Source organism: Amphiura filiformis, unplaced genomic scaffold, assembly GCF_039555335.1.
Source record: "Amphiura filiformis unplaced genomic scaffold, Afil_fr2py scaffold_211, whole genome shotgun sequence".
NCBI classification, from domain to species: Eukaryota; Metazoa; Echinodermata; class Ophiuroidea; order Amphilepidida; family Amphiuridae; genus Amphiura; species Amphiura filiformis.
This window is the reverse complement of record NW_027305675.1, coordinates 17,298-37,366: the sequence shown is the minus strand read 5'-3', so window position 1 is coordinate 37,366 and position 20,069 is coordinate 17,298. Positions and strand designations below refer to the sequence as shown.

The following is a 20,069-nucleotide window of genomic DNA, read 5'->3' as shown; positions in this document are numbered from 1 at the left end:
GATTTATAGTCACAATGCCTAGACGTTGATGCACAAGCCTCAGCACACTTTACTGCTATCAATGACCACTACGGCCACCATCATTCTTTAACCATTTAACAACAATTTGGTGACTTAGCTGCTTCAAGAGCGCACACCCTAGACATTCCACAAATAACCTTCGCAACCAGGATCAGCTCCACAAGTTTCGTACGGGTTACAACGAGACAATTAGCAGTAAGTTCCTTGTCCAGGGGAATTTCAAGCTAAATTTTTCCACAAGAGCGTAGTCAAAGCCAGGGTTCAAACCCGTAACCTCTCGCACCATAGTCGAATGCCTTAATATCGATTGAGCTAACTTGACTGCTAACTCAACTTGACTTATAAACACTAATATATATAAAAAATAATATCATTCACATTCACATAACACTCACCATTGTAGTGTAAGATGATGGAGCACTTTCTGCTGGTAAGTCTTGAGCAGGTAGCGCTGCACGATATCCAGATGACTGGAAGAACAACATACAGATAGTACTCATTAAGTTCCAAAGACACTCACACAATTCTCTGGCCCCATACATGAACATGATATTCCACACAAATACTAAACTAAGAAAAATCAATTAGAAGTTTTTACTCAGTGCATGAACATATGCAAGTGGTATAGGACACGCGACATATGACGTACGAGGCTGACGAAACTACAAGGCTGGCAGCCCGTTCAAAAAAGACAGTTAGCAGTTAAATTGAAAACCAACATTATTTACAATGAGATAGATTTCCGCACCTTAACAGTTTTAGAATAACATAACTTTACTTTGACATCACATAACGCATTTAGGATTGTTTGTGAAGATTTGATGATTACATGTTAATCCAATGGCAACATCAAAAAATGCGATATCGCATCCGCCACCACCTGAATCTATGTGAGACAAATAATACTGCCCTAGCTAAAAAGTTTGGTTATCCAGGCTGTTGTTTTTTTAGCAAATATAGTGAGTGTTACTCTAAACGTCCATGACTACAACTCAAAAATTGTGGAATTGTGTGATATCAGGTTCATGCGTGGGGCTACAGAATTGTAAATGTAAAGAAAAATTTCAGTTTCTAATATGTGTACATCCATATCAAAACGATGCACTTGGCGGCTGTTACATGTGCCTCATTTCACATGATAGCTAGGAGTAAATACCAGACTCATCTCAAGTGGAGGTCACTTCAAATCATCCCCAAGTGACATGGTTATGTAATGTTCTCTGTATTAATAATAAGCCAGGTGACTTGGGATGATATAAAGTGACCCCCACTTGAAATGAGTCTGGTATTTATTCCCAGTTATTATGTGAAATGAGACACATGTAGCAGCCGACAAGTGCATCCCCCAGTGCATCCTTTTGATATGGATGTACACATATAAACATTTTAAAGAAATTAAAGCAAAAGTTGTTGATGTCAGTAACACCTCGGCCTCAAGCTGAATTATTGTTTTAAAAGACAAACAATGGCAATCATTCTAATGTCAGATGTCGGGAAGGGTTTCTGTCCATTTGAAACTATAACAAGGTAAAGAGAAACCCCTTGGCTATTTTGCTGTTGAACTCAAAGTTCTATGGGACACTTAGGTCATAATAGGACTTCATGTCAAAGTTGCTCTGTTGACCTACAAACACAACAAATTTGGCTGGTTCCATTCATCAGGTGTAAGTTGGGACAGAGGTAAATATTACAAATATGCCAAAAAAAATCAGGTTTGAAATAAATTAACCAATTTCATATATTATAAGATTATGTCTCAACAGAACAATAAAGATTTGTTGCCACTGATCCTAAGAGGTCTTGCATCTATCACAAAATAAATTTTCCCATATACTGTTTAGTTTAAAAATTTGGGTTACTTTGCAATTATGTACAGATATTAGTGCGCAGTTATGTATACAAGTACCCACTTTTTACGTTATGTTTTGCATTTGAAAATTAAATGAGGGTTTTCCCGCCCAGTGGTAATACGCAGGTATGGACCTAAAACCGAATTCATACAATATATTTTGCTTTTGAAAAGCAACATAATAACTCACCATACTAATGACCGATGGCGGCGTATTTATTGGTGTTGAGTATTCTGCTGATGCTGCATGCACATTCCTATTTGACTGGAGAAAGAAAATTGTACATGTCTTAATATTAATGCTAAAAACATTACGTTTTGTTACCTGGAGAGATTTGATCATGTCTCACCTCCTTTTTCAACCAAATTGACGGTAATAACTCTTGTAGTGAGGGATCAACATTTAACCACAAAGTTCCTCAGGCAAAACTCACATCCTGGGAACCAAATACCACACAAGGTAATTTTTATGTAACTCATTGACCCATGTGTGCCATATACACCAGGCACAAAAAGAAACTCGTCAGTTATATTCATCCTTGCTGTTTAACTTGATAATTTTGGATTATTCTGAAATATACATTTTGTTAATTGGACTTTGCTTTCTCATTTGACACCCTGTTCGTGAACATTGAGCAAGAATTGACCAAGATATGCGCCTCCAAACTCTCAAACCCCAAAATGAAAAGTTGCAATTTTAACGATTCAATTGTGCCTGTTACACTGTGTGCTTTATTGATTGGCCCGTGGTGCTTGTGTGCAATACAACGATGCGTTCCCATTGAAAATCATTGAAAATGCAACTTTTGATTTTGGGGTTTGAGACTTTCGAGGCGCATATCTTGGTCAATTCTTGTTCGTTTTTCACGAACAGGATGTCAAATGAGAAAGCAAAGTCCAATTAACAAAATGTATATTTCAGAATAATCCAAAATTATCAAGTTATTGAACAACAAGGATGAGTATAACTGACGAGTTTCTTTTTGTGCCTGGTGTACTCCCTCTACATGTAGCTATAATGACAGCCTGGTGATCTGGTCAACTAATTGATACCAACCTCAGGAGGGAATTAAATTTTTGATCAATTCTCTTCAGGCAGTGAAACGTAATGAATTGGAGTACTGCAACATGTAAAATTACATAAATGCGTTTTAAATATAATCTCCTGTTATAACTCGGGATATAGAGTAACAAATTATAAATTATATCATCTATAGCAACAAATTTATGTGCATGCTGATGCATACCTGTTAACACTAAAGTTTTTTTTAAAAACTTCTGTGGTCGGGGTACGCGCTGGTGAATTGCGATCGCGTAAAAGTGACAAGGTCACCTAATACGAGCCGACCAGACAACCAATGGGCCAACCGACTTGTTGTCAAGTGCGTTGATCAGCCAATCAGCGTGATTGTTTATCTTTTCTGTGTGTACGCGATACGCATAGGCACAACCACGGAAGTTTTAAAAAAAAACTTTAATAGTCATTCATACATTATATTTTACTTAAAACATTACCCTAACATACCATGCTACTGGCAGATGGTGGAGAGTCTTGTAATGGCACTGCAGGCACATCCGTATTTGACTGAAGTAAGAAGGGAAATGGTTACAGAATTGCAAGTCAATGGTACGAAGGGTCATTGTTCGAAAACTAAATAAAAATATTATAAATTGACCATAATCTTTACCCTAATCTTCACCCTAACCTATAACCTTAACCCTAATGCTAACCATAACTCGGACCCTAATCCTAATGCTACCCTAACCCTATCCTTAACCCTAATACTAACCTAAAATTCCCTGAACACTAACTTTAACCACTTTCGGACTAATGACGTGGTTCCATCTAAATAAAGCTCAAATAGTAACAAGCAAAGTGCAAAATTACAGAAATGTTTAAATAATACTTAGAAAACTGGAGTAACAAAAAATTACAAATATGTTTTTAAATATTTCTGTAATTTAGTACTGTATTTTGTTTAAAATAACTCATGAAATTACATCATATAGTAGTGGTGGGTTAAAGAATGATGCTTCAAATTTCTTAGGGAACTAGCTTATTTGATGCAGTATGATCTCCTGAGCATTTTGACACCTTTTTCATCCAAATCGGCCAAAAAATGAGAAGGTGCCGGCCAAAACAAATATTTGGACAGGGGGGTCTGTTGGGGGTCTGAAAATCAATATTTTCATCAACAATCATTATTATAATATGCCTGATTCTGTTAAAGTTGATATTGATTAGTATGTAATTGATGTTTGGAATTCCATTTTTGAAAGTTGCATAAAAATTGGATTTGTCGTTTTCTTAAAATGGCCATTTTATGTCCAAATAAGGATATGAGGGCGCTTCGCATTTAACTTGCAAACGATCTTTAAAACGGAAATTTCAATGGTGTATGTATGAAGATAATCATTGGTAGTACCTGCTCGAGAAATTTGAGCGATTTACATTGTACGGTTTGATTTTGGCAGCCATTTGAATATTTCATAGAACGCTGCCATTCAACTGTACAGGGGTCAATGCACTTTAAAATGTGTACGTTTCAATGGAGGGCTTCCTGAGAATGGTGCCACGGTCAAACGAAAAGAAATATAATGCCCAAATTTCTTGAGGATGTGCCACATGAGGTTATCTTAACTGACATCATTAAAATTTCATGCGAAAAGAATGTGTGCATGTTTTATACAAAGCGCCCTCACATCCTTATTTGGACGTAAAACGGCCATTTTAAGAAAACGACAACTCCAATTTTTATGCGACTCTCAAAAATAGAATTCTAGACATCAATTACCTGCAAACCAACACCAACTTTAACAGAATTAGGCATAAAATAATGATTATTGATGAAAATATTGATTTTCAGACCCCCCAACAGACCCCCCTGTCCAAATACTTGTTTTGGCCGGCACCTTCTAATTTTTTGGCCAATTTGGATGAAAAAGGTGTCAAATTGCTCAGGAGATCATGCCGCATCAAATAAGCTGGTTCCCTAAGAAATTTGAAACATCACCCTTTTTAAAAGGCTGTTTAACCTACCCCTACATTATAGCAACAATTCTATATGCAAGCATGTACTAAACAGTCATTCATGTGCAATTTACTTAAGACATCCCAAATGGCGGCACAGGGATCATTTCGGAGGAGGGGCATTTCAGGGCAAAGTAAATTTCATTGGGGATAATTAACCAATAAAAGTGGAGGCAAGAAAAATATTGGTGGCAGGGGTGGAGCAAATGCACCCCCAACAGTGCTGCCATTGGACACCCCTGATTTTAACTCACCCTGACAGGTGGTGGAGTATTCTTTGGTACATGTAGTAAATCTTGAGTTGCTCGTGGTACACTATCAGCATGTGACTGGGGTTACAAAGAAAAGTACAGAAAAGTTTAAATAACACTCACTAAAAACATGAAGTGCGGCCACATTGACCCCCATTTTTCAAATACCTCTCATTCAATGACACCCTTTTTTGTTTTCCTGTTGCTAAAAGACCCCCTTTTTCAAAAATTTTGGACAAATTTGGGGAAAAAATTAACCTGTTCTTTTTATCTTTTTTTTTTCGAATTTTTCAAAATTTTGACATTTTGCACAATTTTGTATCAAGTCACATCTTTATTTTCATCAAAATTTTCCCCTGGTTTTACTGCATGACCCCCTTTTTTGGTAAGATTTTCATGCATGTAAGATTTAACAATGCAAGATGGTGATGGAGTATGTGGTGGTGAGTCTATCTTGTGCTGTTGTTGTGACATTTGTCAAAAGAACCAACACTATACATGATTTTACAGAATTCACATCTATTTTGGTATCCTTTGATGGTAAGGATTTTAAAAATCTCCTGATTAAAATCACCTGTCTCACTATAAATGGAGTATATAATTTGATACGTTTTGTGTGTGTTTATGTGCGTATGAACATAAAACACTTAATATTAACATACTAATTCAAAATTAAGCATTGTACTATTACTTACTATGCTGACAGGCAATGGAGTACTTATTGGTAGTGAGCCTTGAGCTGGCTGTGCTGCATGCACTTCCCTATGTGACTGGAGTCATAAGGAAAATCACAAAAGTTTCAATAAATGAATCAGACTTGCAGCAAAGAAATCAGATAAAAACTTTAGTTGATTATATTATCCCTGGAATTTGCACAATGACATTTACAAATTAAGCTGGATGTGCAGCGCATATTAATTTCCACAAGGTCCTAGGCACACCCTTTGACGTCCCATATACGCGATGGTTAACACTTTTAAGGAACCTTGCAACATGATCTTGGGAAGGTTACAGCAACAAGACTTTTAAAGAGCGGCTGAATGAACGAACTTAATTTGTTTACAATGCTGTATGCATGAACCTATATTACTATAAGTACATATACTTTTTTGTTGCTGAACCAACTCACCGTGCCACCAAAAAATGGCCCACTTAATGGTGGAATTGATGGTGCTACACATGGTGTATTGCCAGCACTTTGAGATTTGCCATGATGATGTACAAATGATAGCAATTGATTTGCCAATGTTGACGCCCGATCCATAAAATCCACAGGAAAACCTATAACAACAAGGTAATAGAAAAAACTAAAACGTTAGAAAATAATCAAATCTTCACCATATACTTGGTCTCATCATTGACAATGGTCTTTGGTAATAAAAGGACCAAATCATCCCAAGACTTTTTTTAATAAATCATAAAGTTTGTTACGATATTCAAAATTTATGATAGAGATACCCAGCAAACACAAAACATTCTCAACAAAAAGATTGCCAGAATGTCTTGTTATATTTAGGATAAAGTATATAAACAGGGACTGTCTTTTGGGATTTGCAGGAGAGCATTAAATAGCTCATCTAGAGCCTTCGAGTTAGGAGAGCTGTTTAGAGCAGTTACAATAGAATGTAAGGAGAGAATGGTCAACTAAGGAAGAGCTAAAAATCACTCTCCTATATCAGATTTAAGCAGAGCAGTAGAGAGTGATTGCTCTCGCTCTCCTCAAAAGGCAGTCCCTGATATAAAACGTTTTCATAACATTCAAAAACATTATTTGAAAAAATATTCTAACATGTATGAACAAATTTTTAATCTTTACCCAGCAGCGCACACATAGACAAAAAAAAAAAAACCTTCCCTATGTGACTTTGTATATTTCTTAAAAAAATATGTAGTTCTGATGCCTTCCGCTATTTGAACCTAATTTACCTATACATTAAAATCTTCAGCTATTCTCCAGTGTGTGGCTCAATTGGCAGAGTGCCGTGTTAAAAATATGAATATGTGGGTTTTTTCAACACATGTGTGCTGGCTGCTCTGGGTGAAGATTTAAAATATTTCCATCCTATCAACCCAGAGAACTAAAATTATAAAGTATATATGTGACCGTCCACGACGAACCCAGTGTAAAGTTGCACATTTAAGAATCTTGGATTTTGACTTAGTCAAAATCTCCTTTAAACAAGCTTTAAAATGATATATCACATGCAGTTATTGCTTGAAAAATATCTACTTTAAAGTCCAAATTGTGCCTGATAATTCCTTTGTTTTCTATTGAATTCTATTTGGTTTATTGATCCATATCTCTAAATCTGTACTGGCGACTTTACACTGGGTTACGTGGATGGTCACATATAATTTTCATCCCTTATAGATGTGACTTTGTATATTTCTCCGTTTAGCTGACACAAATAATGAAAAGAATAGTTTTGCATATCTACTGTGTTAACCTAGTATCTACGTTAAAAGTGTCAAATGCCATTGGCTGGCCATAGGGCCCTGTTGACCATTGACTCCCATTGCAAATAACAAGGAAGGAGTAGATTTCAGATGGTAAGTCATATACCGTTTCTTGATTCTAAACTATACATTTTTGAGATCCTTGTGATCTGCAGATGAATAATTTGGTGCCATCTGCCGATCTGTCTGTCATGATCTCTAACGGTCACTAGGGAATATGGATCAAATCTAAAATGCCTCCACATCTAAAAAATAAACATTGGACCATGTCCTTCATGTGTGGAAAGTCTTATGCTTTTTATCACAAAGTGCACAATTGTACCAAATGTGGGAGCTTAGCAGCTAAACTACCGACCTTAAAGTTAACTTCATCATTTAATAGCTTTAAGGAAGCTGTAATGTTTGAAAACAGTTTTCAACATTAACTTGCCTGTTCTAGCTTGTTCAATTTCATCCAACAAGAAGTCCCTCTCTTCCTTCAGCTGAACATTTTCTGCCTGGAGTTGTGCCACTTGCTGCTGGAAGCGTGCCACTTGCTGTGGCTGCGTATCCAACTGATGATAGGCCCTCTCTTCCTTCAGCTGAATATTTTCTGCCTGGAGTTGTGTAACTTGCTGCTGTAGACGTGCCACTTTGTTTGGTAGCGTCTCAAACTGATGGTAATCAGTATGTCGAGTTCTGATGTGTGTATTGAGGTTAGATCTCCGAGCAAACCCTTTCTGACAATACTTACACTGATAGAGTTTCTTTCTGGTATGAGTTCTGATGTGTCTGCTGAGGTCACTACTATGTGTAAAGCATTTCTGACAATATTCACACTGATAGGGTTTCTCTTTGGTGTGGATTATGTTGTGAAATGTTAGGTTGCCATTACCAATCTGACAACACTTGTACTGAGGGCGTTTCTCTTTGGAATGAATTTTGGTTGAGTTTTTCAACGTCTGATGTTTCACCTGGCAGCGAATTGTTCTGTACTTCATCTTGTGTCTTCGCTTATGACGTGAAAGTCCGTCAAAAGAATCAAAACTACGGTAGCTACCTGTACACAATCCACATCTCATTGGTTGTAGCATTTTTTTTTTATCATTTGATGGCAAGGTTTTAATATTTGTACCTCTTTATCCCTACTGGAGAACTAGCATATCCTGAAAAGTAAATCAATACAAAAATAAAATGACTCAATAACAATTAAAGAAAAAATTGGTAAAATTGTTAACACAAGTTCTTCTCATGTGTGGCAACATGATTGTAATTTTAACCAAAAATATGAAATTTAAAATAAATTAAAAATAACCACAGACTATTATACATGTTGTATAAAACTATTAAATTATTATATTTGCACAGCTTCATGCAACAAGCTATTTTGTATCTTAAGGGTATACAATGTATTGTTGGTTGATTTATTTATTTATTATGCTTCATCACTGGCTCATATACAATTACAAAATATATTGTATATAAATATTGCACATACTAATCAAGACAAGGTAAATATAATAAAATGCCAGCGAAAAGAATGGGACAAACAGGTGCAAAATCACCTAGAGCTAGGACCATCCCACCTTTCGATTTTTTAAAACAAATTATGGAGAAAAAAAACCATCACAGCCCCATCCCAAATTAAATAAGCCTGCAATTTGAGCATCTGCAGTAAGAGCTCCAAGAGCTTGTTTTCAAAGAACAAAAATGTTGAGAAAAATGAGAATTCAAAAATTCAACCACCCAGGATTTGAAGGAAGCAAAGGGACCGGCTGTTCTTGTAGACAAAGGCAGCTGATTCCAAAGTTGCACAATGCGATTAAAATAAAAATTTTGAAGCAAGTTGAAGCAGCAGAAAGGTTGAAGCAGCAGAAAAAAAGTAGTTCACAGCATCTTGCGAATAGTAGTGAGCTTTAGCAAAAATTGCATTGCTCAATTCATAGCGAGCGTGTAGAAGAATTCAAATATCACAGATATACTTTTGTCAGTTTTGACTGTATAAATAGCCCAAATAGTTGTGAGTTGGGGTATTTCTCACTGTATACCACTTCATTCATGTTTTTAAAACAGTTTAGAAGTGTGTAGAAACTGCATGTACAATAAACTTTCAGCCTCAGGATGTCAAAAATGTTGAAAGAAAAAAAATTTCTGGAATTTTCAAAATTAGGGTTGGTATTCATTTGTACAGTAAATAAAAAAAAACTATTTTCCAGATTAATTAGGATCGGTCGGTGGAGGACAAGCAAACAATCTTGTTTTGGTTTTTTTGGCCTAATCTTACAGCCAAGTGGTCAAGATGTACTCAAAACTTATGTCTTTTTAAAAAGAACTTTAAAATTCATTAAATTTGTTTAAGACCCATCAATGATCCCAGCATAAGTGTAAAAAATTAGATTTGTTTATAAATTGCTTTTGTCATTTGATATTTTGAAAAATTTGGTAAAAAACGAAGAAAACAGCAGTATTGAAAATGTTGAAACCCCGTTCAAATACCGTACTAGCTAATTAAATTTGTAACAAACTGTCAGTATATAAATTGCAGATTCATGTAATGCCTTTATTTGTCTTAATACAAAACTTTCGTCTGAACCACTAACAGTCTATGTTAGCACATCTACGACAATGCCAAAGGTACCAAAATCTGAATTTTGATGATTGTGACGATCGGCTGGAGTGGATGAGCAAATCACTGAATGGGCACTTGATTTTGACACTTGAAATATAGTACCATATGTGACCATCCATCTCAAACCGCTTGTAAAGTCGGCAAATTATATTTCGAAGTTACAGTGCAAAATGTATGTATAAAGGTTGTATTCATATTTACCTAATGTTTGTCCTACATGTTTCTCATTTTAGTGTCAGTCAAACACCAATCTTTAATCCTATTGTTGAAGAGGATAATAAGCTTATACTTATGTATAGAGTTAGTAAATAGCCCTGGTCTTTGTTTGCTTTGGCCAAATCCTGTTCAAGTGGTGGGTTAACTAACAATCAAAATTGAGAGGACATTCCTGAACCTCGTTGACTTGGGGATGATTTTAAGTGACCGCCAATTATGACAATTTGACATGTAATACCAGCGATGTGGAAAAAGAGAAATAATGTAGCACCAAAATAATATACCCTTTTACTGAAGGAGCAAAGTTTAACAAGCCATAACTCTGCTTCTGGATATTGTTTGAAGTCAAATGATATATCATTGTAATGCTTTATTTTATTATGATATATATTTTCTAAACACGGAAGAAAACAAAATTGACCAGGGGCCGACTTTACGAGCGTTTCCACGTGGACGGTCACATAATAGTCATGGTACAGCATGTAGAAGCCTATCTGTCCTTAATTGCACAGATTTGAGCTTGGGTTTGAGTGATTCAATGTTTGGTAGACTATAGTGTTGACTTGATTCTAATTCAGAGCAGTCAAGTTAATAGCTCAATCGGTATTGCGTTATCTGTATTGACTCCGGTGTATTGGTGTGTTGGCGTGGCAATGCAATGCAACTAGTGGTGCCCCATGGCAAAATAGGCCCCTTTTATATTTAATTTGTACCCACCAGTATATTAAATATACCCCGTACCTGCAGGGGCGTAAATCCATTTTTGAAAGTGGGGGACACAATGAAAATTATAAGTCATTGATACTTGGTAGCGACAGCGCTACATCGCTATGCCTCATGACGACGTATGGGGTGTCTGAGGGGTATGTGCCCCCTCAGAAGTAAAAAACTTTTGCAAAATGAAGACCTAATTGAAGCCATTTGGTGGACCATTTTGGCACTATTATTGTGTAAAATTTTAACTTGAAACATTGTGAAATGACGGCCTAATAAGCGATTCGTGGACTTCACTAAAACAGAAGCGAAAGCGACCCTTGACCACTTGTTTATGTATACGCAGGGGGGTGTCTGAGGGGGGATGTTCCCCCCTTAAAAGTAAGAAACTTTTGCAAAATGAAGACCTAATTGAAGCCATTTGGTGGACCATTTTGGCACTATTGTTGTGTAAAATTTTAGCTTGAAACAGCTGAAAAAAATGACGGCCTAACTTGTGGACAATTCTTTACTAAAACAGAAGCGAAAGCGACCACTTGTTTATGTATACACAGGGGGGTGTCTGAGGGAGGATGTTCCGCCCTCAGACGTTGGAAAATTGTGCAAAATGAAGGTCCAATTGGAGTCATTTGGTGCATAATTTTTACACTGTTATCATAAAAACAAACAAAAAAGGGACCGAACTCAATTTGCAAAATTTTACTTGAGATTTGAGATTCGGAATTATTACTAAAGCATGCATGGATTGATGTTGAAGTCAGCATTGAGTCCGTCTTAAAACTGACTTTGGTGATAAAATGTGACGGGCCCTGCATATCGACGGCCCGCAGTACAGGCTTTTGGGCCGAGGACCCGCCTTCAAACAATTTGCCCAAAATAATCACAGGCCTATAATATATTATACTTACGATCGATTCGGCTGTGCGGATTTTTAGGTATGGGCAGTGATGGGCCTACTCAATTACGTGCAATTTAACATTTTTTCTTCTCTTTTTCTCCCTTTCTCTTCTCTTTTTCTCCCTTTCTCTTCTTTTTCTTTTTCTCCCTTTCTCTTCTCTCCTTTCCCTTTTTTTTTTGGGGGGTGGGGACCAAAATGTGGGGGGGACATTTGATATTGTGTCCCCCACTTTGAAAAAAGTGAGGGGACGTGTCCCCTGTCCCCAATTCGATTTACGCCTTGCGTACCTGTATATTTTAAAATGATAGATTTGGATTATGGGGTATTAGCTTTCTAATGTCATGACGTGAGGGGAGCATGGCCTAGCGGTTAAGGGCGTACTGTGAATCCAATTTCCAAGGGTCAAGGGTTCAAATCCCAGGTCCGTCAGAGCTCGTCTGGCTCTTTGTGTCCTTGAGCAAGGCACTTCACTCTACTTGGCAGAACTTGCTTAGTGCTTCAGAGGCCGGGTTCAGAGGGCACTTTAAGCTGTCGGTCCTGTGTACGTCACAGGCTATTCGAAAAGAGCAGGAAATCATCCCGGTACTGTCGACTGTACTTCAAAAATATGAGGGAGGCACTTATAACGAAGAAGAAGACACCAATTTCAGGTCAACCATATTTTTCTCATAATCCCAATGAAATTTTAGTACTAAAAATAAAATATATATATTAAAATTATTTCGTTTAATATTATGAACGAAAACGTGATAGCCTCGTCCCCAAATGTGTTGTTCCAAATATAACGCAAAACAAGGCATTAGGAACCTTTGCATTATGGCTTTGGGGGCTCTGCTATAGGGCCTACATGCTTCATATTTATTACTCGTTTATCCTCCAGCAAAAATTGCCAATGCATGAATCAATATTTGACCTTGCAGGAAGTAGGCTGTGCAAGCACTCTATAATCACCAGGAGGCGGATGACATGATAGAGAGAGCCAGCAAAAGTACTCAGCCGTATGGCACAACTCTGGGCACTTTCCATACAATCAGAACACGGAAGTAAATCGGCTCTGAATTTTACAGCTGCCGTAATCACTGGTTATGTACGCGCCGTTCAATTTGCACACTGAGTGATCGGAGCCTAACCAACACGGCGAATTTCGGCGACTCTAATCAAATTCCCGGTCCCCGCACTCCGTGCATCCGCGGGTATTCATGCTCGTCGAAAATTTCGCGAAATAAGGGGTGTTTTCAGATGAAGAAACGCGATTCGCGAAACACACAAAAAAGGGGTGTTTTTTCAAACCACGTGTTCCAGAAATTGAAAAAAAAAGGTATTTTCATCGAGCAGCCTACGCGTTTTTGCCAGAAAAGGTCATATTAGAAATATCGTTGTGTTTTAGCGAAAATAGGGGTATTTTCGAAGGGCAAATAATTCGCGAAATCGCTAAAAAAGGGGTGATTTTCCCGTAAAAACTTCGCGAAATGAGATGCAAAAGGGGTGTTTTTAAAGTTCACCGACAAGCATGAATACCCGCGGATGCACGGTGTGCGGGGACCGGGATCAAATTACACTGTACATGTATTTAAAGGGGCATTTCGTGATCCACAGCCTCATCCCCCCACTTTTCCCGAAAAAAGTTGAGATTTTGACACCACTGGATACCTCTAGCTACATAATGTTTATGTACCAAATATTTCTTGCAGATTAATTCGTTTAGCAAAAATATCGCCAAATTTGAATTTCGTTCTGGTGCACCAGAACGAAATTACAACGTATTGTCCATGGAGCAGTGTAATACACATAATCATGCATAACTCGCAAACGCAATATCGGAATCAACTGAAATTTTGGGAATATGCTTTTTTCGTGGATATGTACTGAAAAATGTCATATAAAGAGGATGCTAGGATCACGAAATACTCCTTTAATTAATTTGAAGGTTAGTTTTGTGGGGTTCATCATCGAACCCCAACGGTTTTAGCTTGTATTAATATTATTTATTAACATAGGCCTACTTGTTTGTGATATTTTAAGCGTTTTAAAATTTCAAAATAATCCCATTCAATTACACGGCTGATAAAGGAAATGTACTGAATTTAGAGAATGCATTGCGCTCACCACCTGATAATCACACTCCAGTAAGCATGGTAAGCTTTTAGACTTATTCCACCAGCCGTCTACACTGCGCATGTACTATATTAAGTATGCTTCGTAGTGACGACTGATTATCTTACAGTTCAAATTGTGGCGGACCCATGCTTGCGACTTTGGTTAATGCCCCATAGCGCGACTGACTAGCGGCGCTTGCGTACCTAGACTACTCTGTAGTCCACTTGCCCATTGTCATGATTGTGCATCTGGATATTGCATTTAAGCTTTAAACTCCGATTTAATTAATTTGTGCACAATTGGTAGATTTTCACAACTGATCATCTTTTCAGTCACCGTACTCCCTCTGTATGTTAGCTTCCCAAGTGGACTACTGACTTTGGATTCCGGTTAACATTTTTAACACAGGACTCTATGGACTAAAATTGGTCATGATGTAATGCATCTTTAAATGAATCTGGCTTGTGATTGGTCGCCCAGGTCTCGTTATTGTTTAAATCCTCCCAGCACGTACCAATACCATTAACTATACATGGTACACATCTATGTATGGAATGTGGCGCTTTTGTGCTGGATGCGAAGTTGGTGGATGAACGACGCATCTAGCGTGTATTGTACCACCATGCTTAGTCTTGTGGTTAGATTTGATTGATAAACAAGTATGATTGACAGTGTGTTTTAGAGAACGAAGTCCCGGGGTAAACAGGGGGTAGAGTAAAGTTCTGCTTAAAAGTGAAAGTCCATAGTCTATTATGCATCCGCGCCGTGTGTACTACGCGCCACAGACAAGATCACGCTCTACACCATCGAATGTGTGTCATCAGCCCTCAGACCGACCCTCAGACACACACATACAGGCATAGAGTTGTGCAGTAGCATGTTTTGTTGACATCAATGACAGAAGTACTCCCATAATTGACAACTCAAATACAAAGGATATCAGTTGGCAATCTTTATGTTATGCAATCAAGTTTACAACACATGAGCAGAAAGTCACTGAGTCACGCCATTCAAGCACCAATATTGATTACTTCAAGTGGCCTACTGGAGTGACCAGATATAACCCTGTGTGATTTCCATGTTATTTTGCAATAACAAAACCATGTTTTCCTTGATTTTGGTATGCAATTGAGCAAATAGAATTCATTGTCATGTCAATTTGGAGTTATAAGGGCAACTAAAACTGATATGAGGTAAGTTTTATCTGTTTGGAATCTGTATTGACTATTCTGAAGGAATTACTGCAATGTATACAAAACACCTCCAGGCGCATGGACATTGTGTACTGGTTTTCAGTACCCTGTTTTCCATGGGTGACTGTATAGGAACCCATGGATTCGATCCATGTAATCAGGCTCTGAAGTTCTCTGCACATTCTCAGTGAAAGTTTGCAACCTGCTTAATATTCATGTGCAACTAGTTCTAGTAAATCTGCAAATTTCGAACGTTTGAATTATTGGAACTACATACATGTGCAAACAGAATCTGCCACTTTTTTTCCATGTGATGTAGTTTTCTCAGTCGTCAATCCAGAAGATTGACGAATGAGGGCAGCAGTCTAGTAAGCTTTAGGGGCCTACTGTCAATCACAGATGGCGAATGGCATGATAGAGCCGGCAACTTGTGAAACCGTCTGGCCGTATGGCATTTTCCATAGACCCTACTCGGTTAAGGTCCGTTCATACTATCACCGCATTTGCGATGCGTTGCTTTGCGATGCGGTGCATTGCCGCACTGCGAACTACTGCATTGCGATATCACAATGAAGTTAAATACATTTTAACTTGGAATTGCGACGAGTTGCGTTGAGTTGCGGCAAAAGTAATCGATATATCGGCATCGCAGAGCAACGCATCGCAAATGCGGTGGTAGTATGAACGAACCTTTAGTTTGGTGGGGTTCATTATCTAACCCCAACGGTTTTAGCAGACTGCCTTACTAGCCTGTATCCCGGGCCTGTATCACGTTTCAGCGAAAGAACGTCTGTAGTACATACCTGTTTTTAATGACGTTGCAACAATTAATGTTTCTATTGTCAGCAATAACACCTTGCATTCATACTTTTGAGTTTGTATGGAGCACGTTCGTACACATTATAAATAAGTGAAATCAGAATATCCTGAAAGGAATTTAGGTAACGAATTGAACGACACTGACCTCGCAGCAGCTAATGTTTTCATGTAAACATGGCGAATGAATGACGTCGTTACTACTCGTTAGACATCTTTAGCCTACGTTTCGTATCCTACATGTACTATCGGATCGTTGAAACAAGAAAATCTCATTCCCCGGCCTCATTCACGAATTCACTCACCTTCCTACACCACCAGTTGAAATAAAACTCAAAACATCCCGTGTTATTCCTCAAAACTACATGCACCTTCATTAATAAAAATTGAAACCCTAGTAGAAACCGTTATCGAAAATTGTTTGATATAAAACGTCAACAAAAGTATTTTTTCTGACGAGTAAATACCACGTGTCAAAATGGCGGCACGCAGTCGCATCCCCTGCTTTGTACGTGTACCCAGGTCACGGTCTGTCTACGTGACGAACAGTCAGGGTCAGACGTAATATATATGTGCTAATATGGGCATAATGGCTCCGCCCAATATACGGCGCTGTCAATTATCCTTATTCACAATCGCCTTTTTCGAACAGACTCTTACGCAGATAAGAGCTCACGCTGTCCTCACTTTAGCGATTGGGATCGACGAGCGTCAGGCCGACACAATCTGGTTGTGTAGGAGAATATCATTGTGATGCCCACGTTGGAACCATTTGATTACAGAAGAAATATTCATTACCAGGACTGCAGCATTGTGGCCATTTCTATGTTTGTACCGGGCAAGTACCCGGTACCGGACATTTTTCAACACTGAGCTAGCGGAGATTACTACAAATTCGTCCAAAGGTGAGCAAAGGGTTGGGGATCGCATTTTTAACTTTGACTATTTCTGTTTCTGAGTTAAGGCACGCTAAAAGTAGACCATTTCGGGGGCTGTATTTGGTGTACATGTTACGTTTTGAACAGAGCAAAAAACGACCATTTATTCGCTATTGCCATGATTGCTGATATATACTCGCCGAATCATGTACCAATACACAAGGTATTGGTACCGTAAAACGGGGTGAATCGGGACACCGGGGTGAATCGGAACAAAACACAAAAAGTTTTTTGACACCAAATTTTTCAAACCTAATTGATTGTTTTGTGTGTTTCTCTTCCCATGTTAAAAAAATGGACTGTCAGTATCAGAATGGTGGCTTTGCACATGTGATACAGGAAATATGGAGCCCAGGACACTAAAATGAAAATTTCCTCCAATTGCTCCAAAAAAATGATGTGGTCAGAACTTTATCCCTCCCAGTGGAACCATTGGAGGAAATGAGCTGGAAATGCACAGGGACCTCACAAAAGTGTCATACATGTGCTGTAAAAGTGAAAATTTGGTTAGTCCAAAGAAATTTTTAATTTTGTTGATTTTTGTACTTTTCAGATTTGAACTTTTGAGAACGGGGCGAATTGGGACACAATGTACTGTAGCTTTAATGGTATTAAGTTTGGATTATTGTTATTATATGTGGCATCACCTTAAGCCTGTAATAGTTAGTTGTCCTCTACCCGGTACCACCCACCACTAATTTTAAAAACAGGAAGTGAGTTTTTACTGTCCCGGTACAAAATTTTACCACACCTAATTTTCAGAATTCCAGAAATAATTTTTTGAAAGGATTTTCAGGTTTTAAATAAATACGTACATTGTTTTTAAAATATTGTTATTAATTTGTTTGTATCTTTAATGGTATAACTTGTATTAAGATATGTATTGGTAAAACAGACCTATTTGCACCTTCATTGGGCACAGGTCATTGGGTAGCTCTATAATTTGACTTAGAATTAGAAAATTAGAAAAACAAATTTGAAAGCCACCCACCCTTAACCCAAAAAACTTTTGGAGGACAACCATTTGAACTATAATGTTGTTAGTCTTATCCTGAAGTTCCAGTAATTATTGAGTTAATTATGCTTTGAATATTGCTGTTAGAGTTGGAAAATGTTTGCCAATGTTCAATTTGTTGGACTGATAGAAATCATTCGTGAGTTGTTTTAATGGCACTGGTTGCAAGTTGGTACCAGTATGGTATTGCTAAATTGCCCATAATGTGTTTGGCCAAAGGTTGTTTTGCTTTAGGCTGTATGTACATGATAATTGTTATTGATGGAAAATCACATGCAAGTAGCAAGAACATTTAACAGTTGTCTGCAATATGAAGTTGTCCATTTTTGACTGAAAGTCACAGCTCGCTTCGTTATTTTTTTCCTTTAAAAATGACACATGATTATCAGTATTTTTTTTTAATGTTTAGGGAGAAATGCAGTATTTATTTGGTAAGAAACAATGTAGTATTACCTTATGTAAGTAGTGATAAGAAAAGAACAATGAAAACTTAAGTTTTAACATGAAATGTGAAGGTCAAAAGTTTTATTACTTTTTTACCGTAACAAGTACAGTCCAGTTGAGGGTACCAAAGAACATCCAAGTTATGGCAGTAAACATGACATCAATTGTTGTTAAATTGTTCTAAATTATTAGAGAAGTGTTTAAATACTTGTTTAATGTCCCAATTCACCTCATTTGTGGGGATAAAGGGTACAAAAACTAATTCAAACCTTCATCAAATACTATACTCTGCTGTCCCGATTCACCCCAAACTCAGGGTGAATCGGGACAGTCAAAAAAAAAAAAAAAGAGGTAAAGCACTTGAAATCCACTCAATCTAACATTACCAGTATGTAGATCTCATGTGTGGACATAAAATGCACCAATGACTGTGGCAATTGAAGCTACAAAGAAAAAAATACAATTAAAGCCATCCCGATTCACCCCATTTTACGGTACATGAGATCAGGTATACGGCCTAGGCCTAACATAGGCCTATTTGTTTGTGATATTTCAAGCGTTTTAAAATTTCAAAATAATCCCATTCAATTACACGGTTAACGATGAAAATTTACTGAATTTACTAGAATGCAATGCCACCTGGTCAATGCAAATTAATGCATTGATTGTGCATGCATGCATGATGAATTTGTCATGTTTGTAATCATGTTCAAGTGTTTTAATGTCATTATCTAAGCGTGTAAATACATCGTCTAAAATTAAACAAAGCACTAGCCGAGCGGTTGAACATTTAACTAGTCAAAAAGGTGTCAAAAAAGCTTCTTTTTTTAGGTAAAAAGTTTATTACCATACGGTACCTGTTCGTTCCGTGTTTGTTGTACGCTAACTGCAGCTTGTCGTCCATTTTAAGCTGTGGTACTTGGTCTAGTTCCGTTTCGTCCAAAATAAGTCCGTCCTTTGCGCGTGATGCTTGTCACCGGGGCCGGGGGGGGGGCGGGCACTTCAATATGAAATGGGTATATGTGACACGACCTGGTCCATGGGGGCCAAAGGAGGCATTTTTGACAATGTACTGCAATTTAGGGAGGTACCGGTATGTACATGTTAACTGGGTGGGCAAATGCCCACCCAGTAAATTATTTTGCCCACCAGTAAATTCAACTTGCCCGTTGCCCAAAAGTGTCCACCCAGTAAATTATCGTGCCCACAAAAATTGGGCACCATAATAAATAAAAATACCAATGTGCATCTCTTTAAATCAACTTGCATTTTGAAAGTGATGTTGAATAATGAAAGTGATGTAGGCCTATATTTTCCTAACATCTGCCAATTTATTCATTTGCCATGTTTACAACTTCGGAGTAGGAATAATAATTATCACACAGTACAAAATGGTAGGCCTATAGGAAGCCAAAAATTAATATTTACTATTTTGAGCAATTTCTCCACAAAACCTGAAAGAATCCCTTTGAGCCCCTCAATTTGGATATTCTTGAATAAGGGGTGTTTTAATAGACTTGA

General features: G+C 37.6%; 1 protein-coding gene across 1 annotated transcript in view; it reads right to left on the bottom strand.

Annotated features, from left to right (window-relative positions):
• Nucleotides 1-19,477, bottom strand: part of LOC140145312 (uncharacterized) — a 30,466-nt gene extending 10,989 nt beyond the window's left edge. The window contains exons 1-8 of the mRNA XM_072167070.1: nt 19,406-19,477; nt 8,040-8,754; nt 6,282-6,433; nt 5,848-5,922; nt 5,156-5,230; nt 3,396-3,455; nt 2,061-2,135; nt 417-491 (exon numbers count right to left, since the gene is read on the bottom strand). Coding sequence (XP_072023171.1) covers nt 417-491; nt 2,061-2,135; nt 3,396-3,455; nt 5,156-5,230; nt 5,848-5,922; nt 6,282-6,433; nt 8,040-8,682 — 1,155 coding nt within the window. The 5' untranslated portion in view covers nt 8,683-8,754; nt 19,406-19,477. The remainder of the gene's footprint in view (nt 1-416; nt 492-2,060; nt 2,136-3,395; nt 3,456-5,155; nt 5,231-5,847; nt 5,923-6,281; nt 6,434-8,039; nt 8,755-19,405) is intronic.
• Nucleotides 19,478-20,069: the final 592 nt, after the last annotated feature.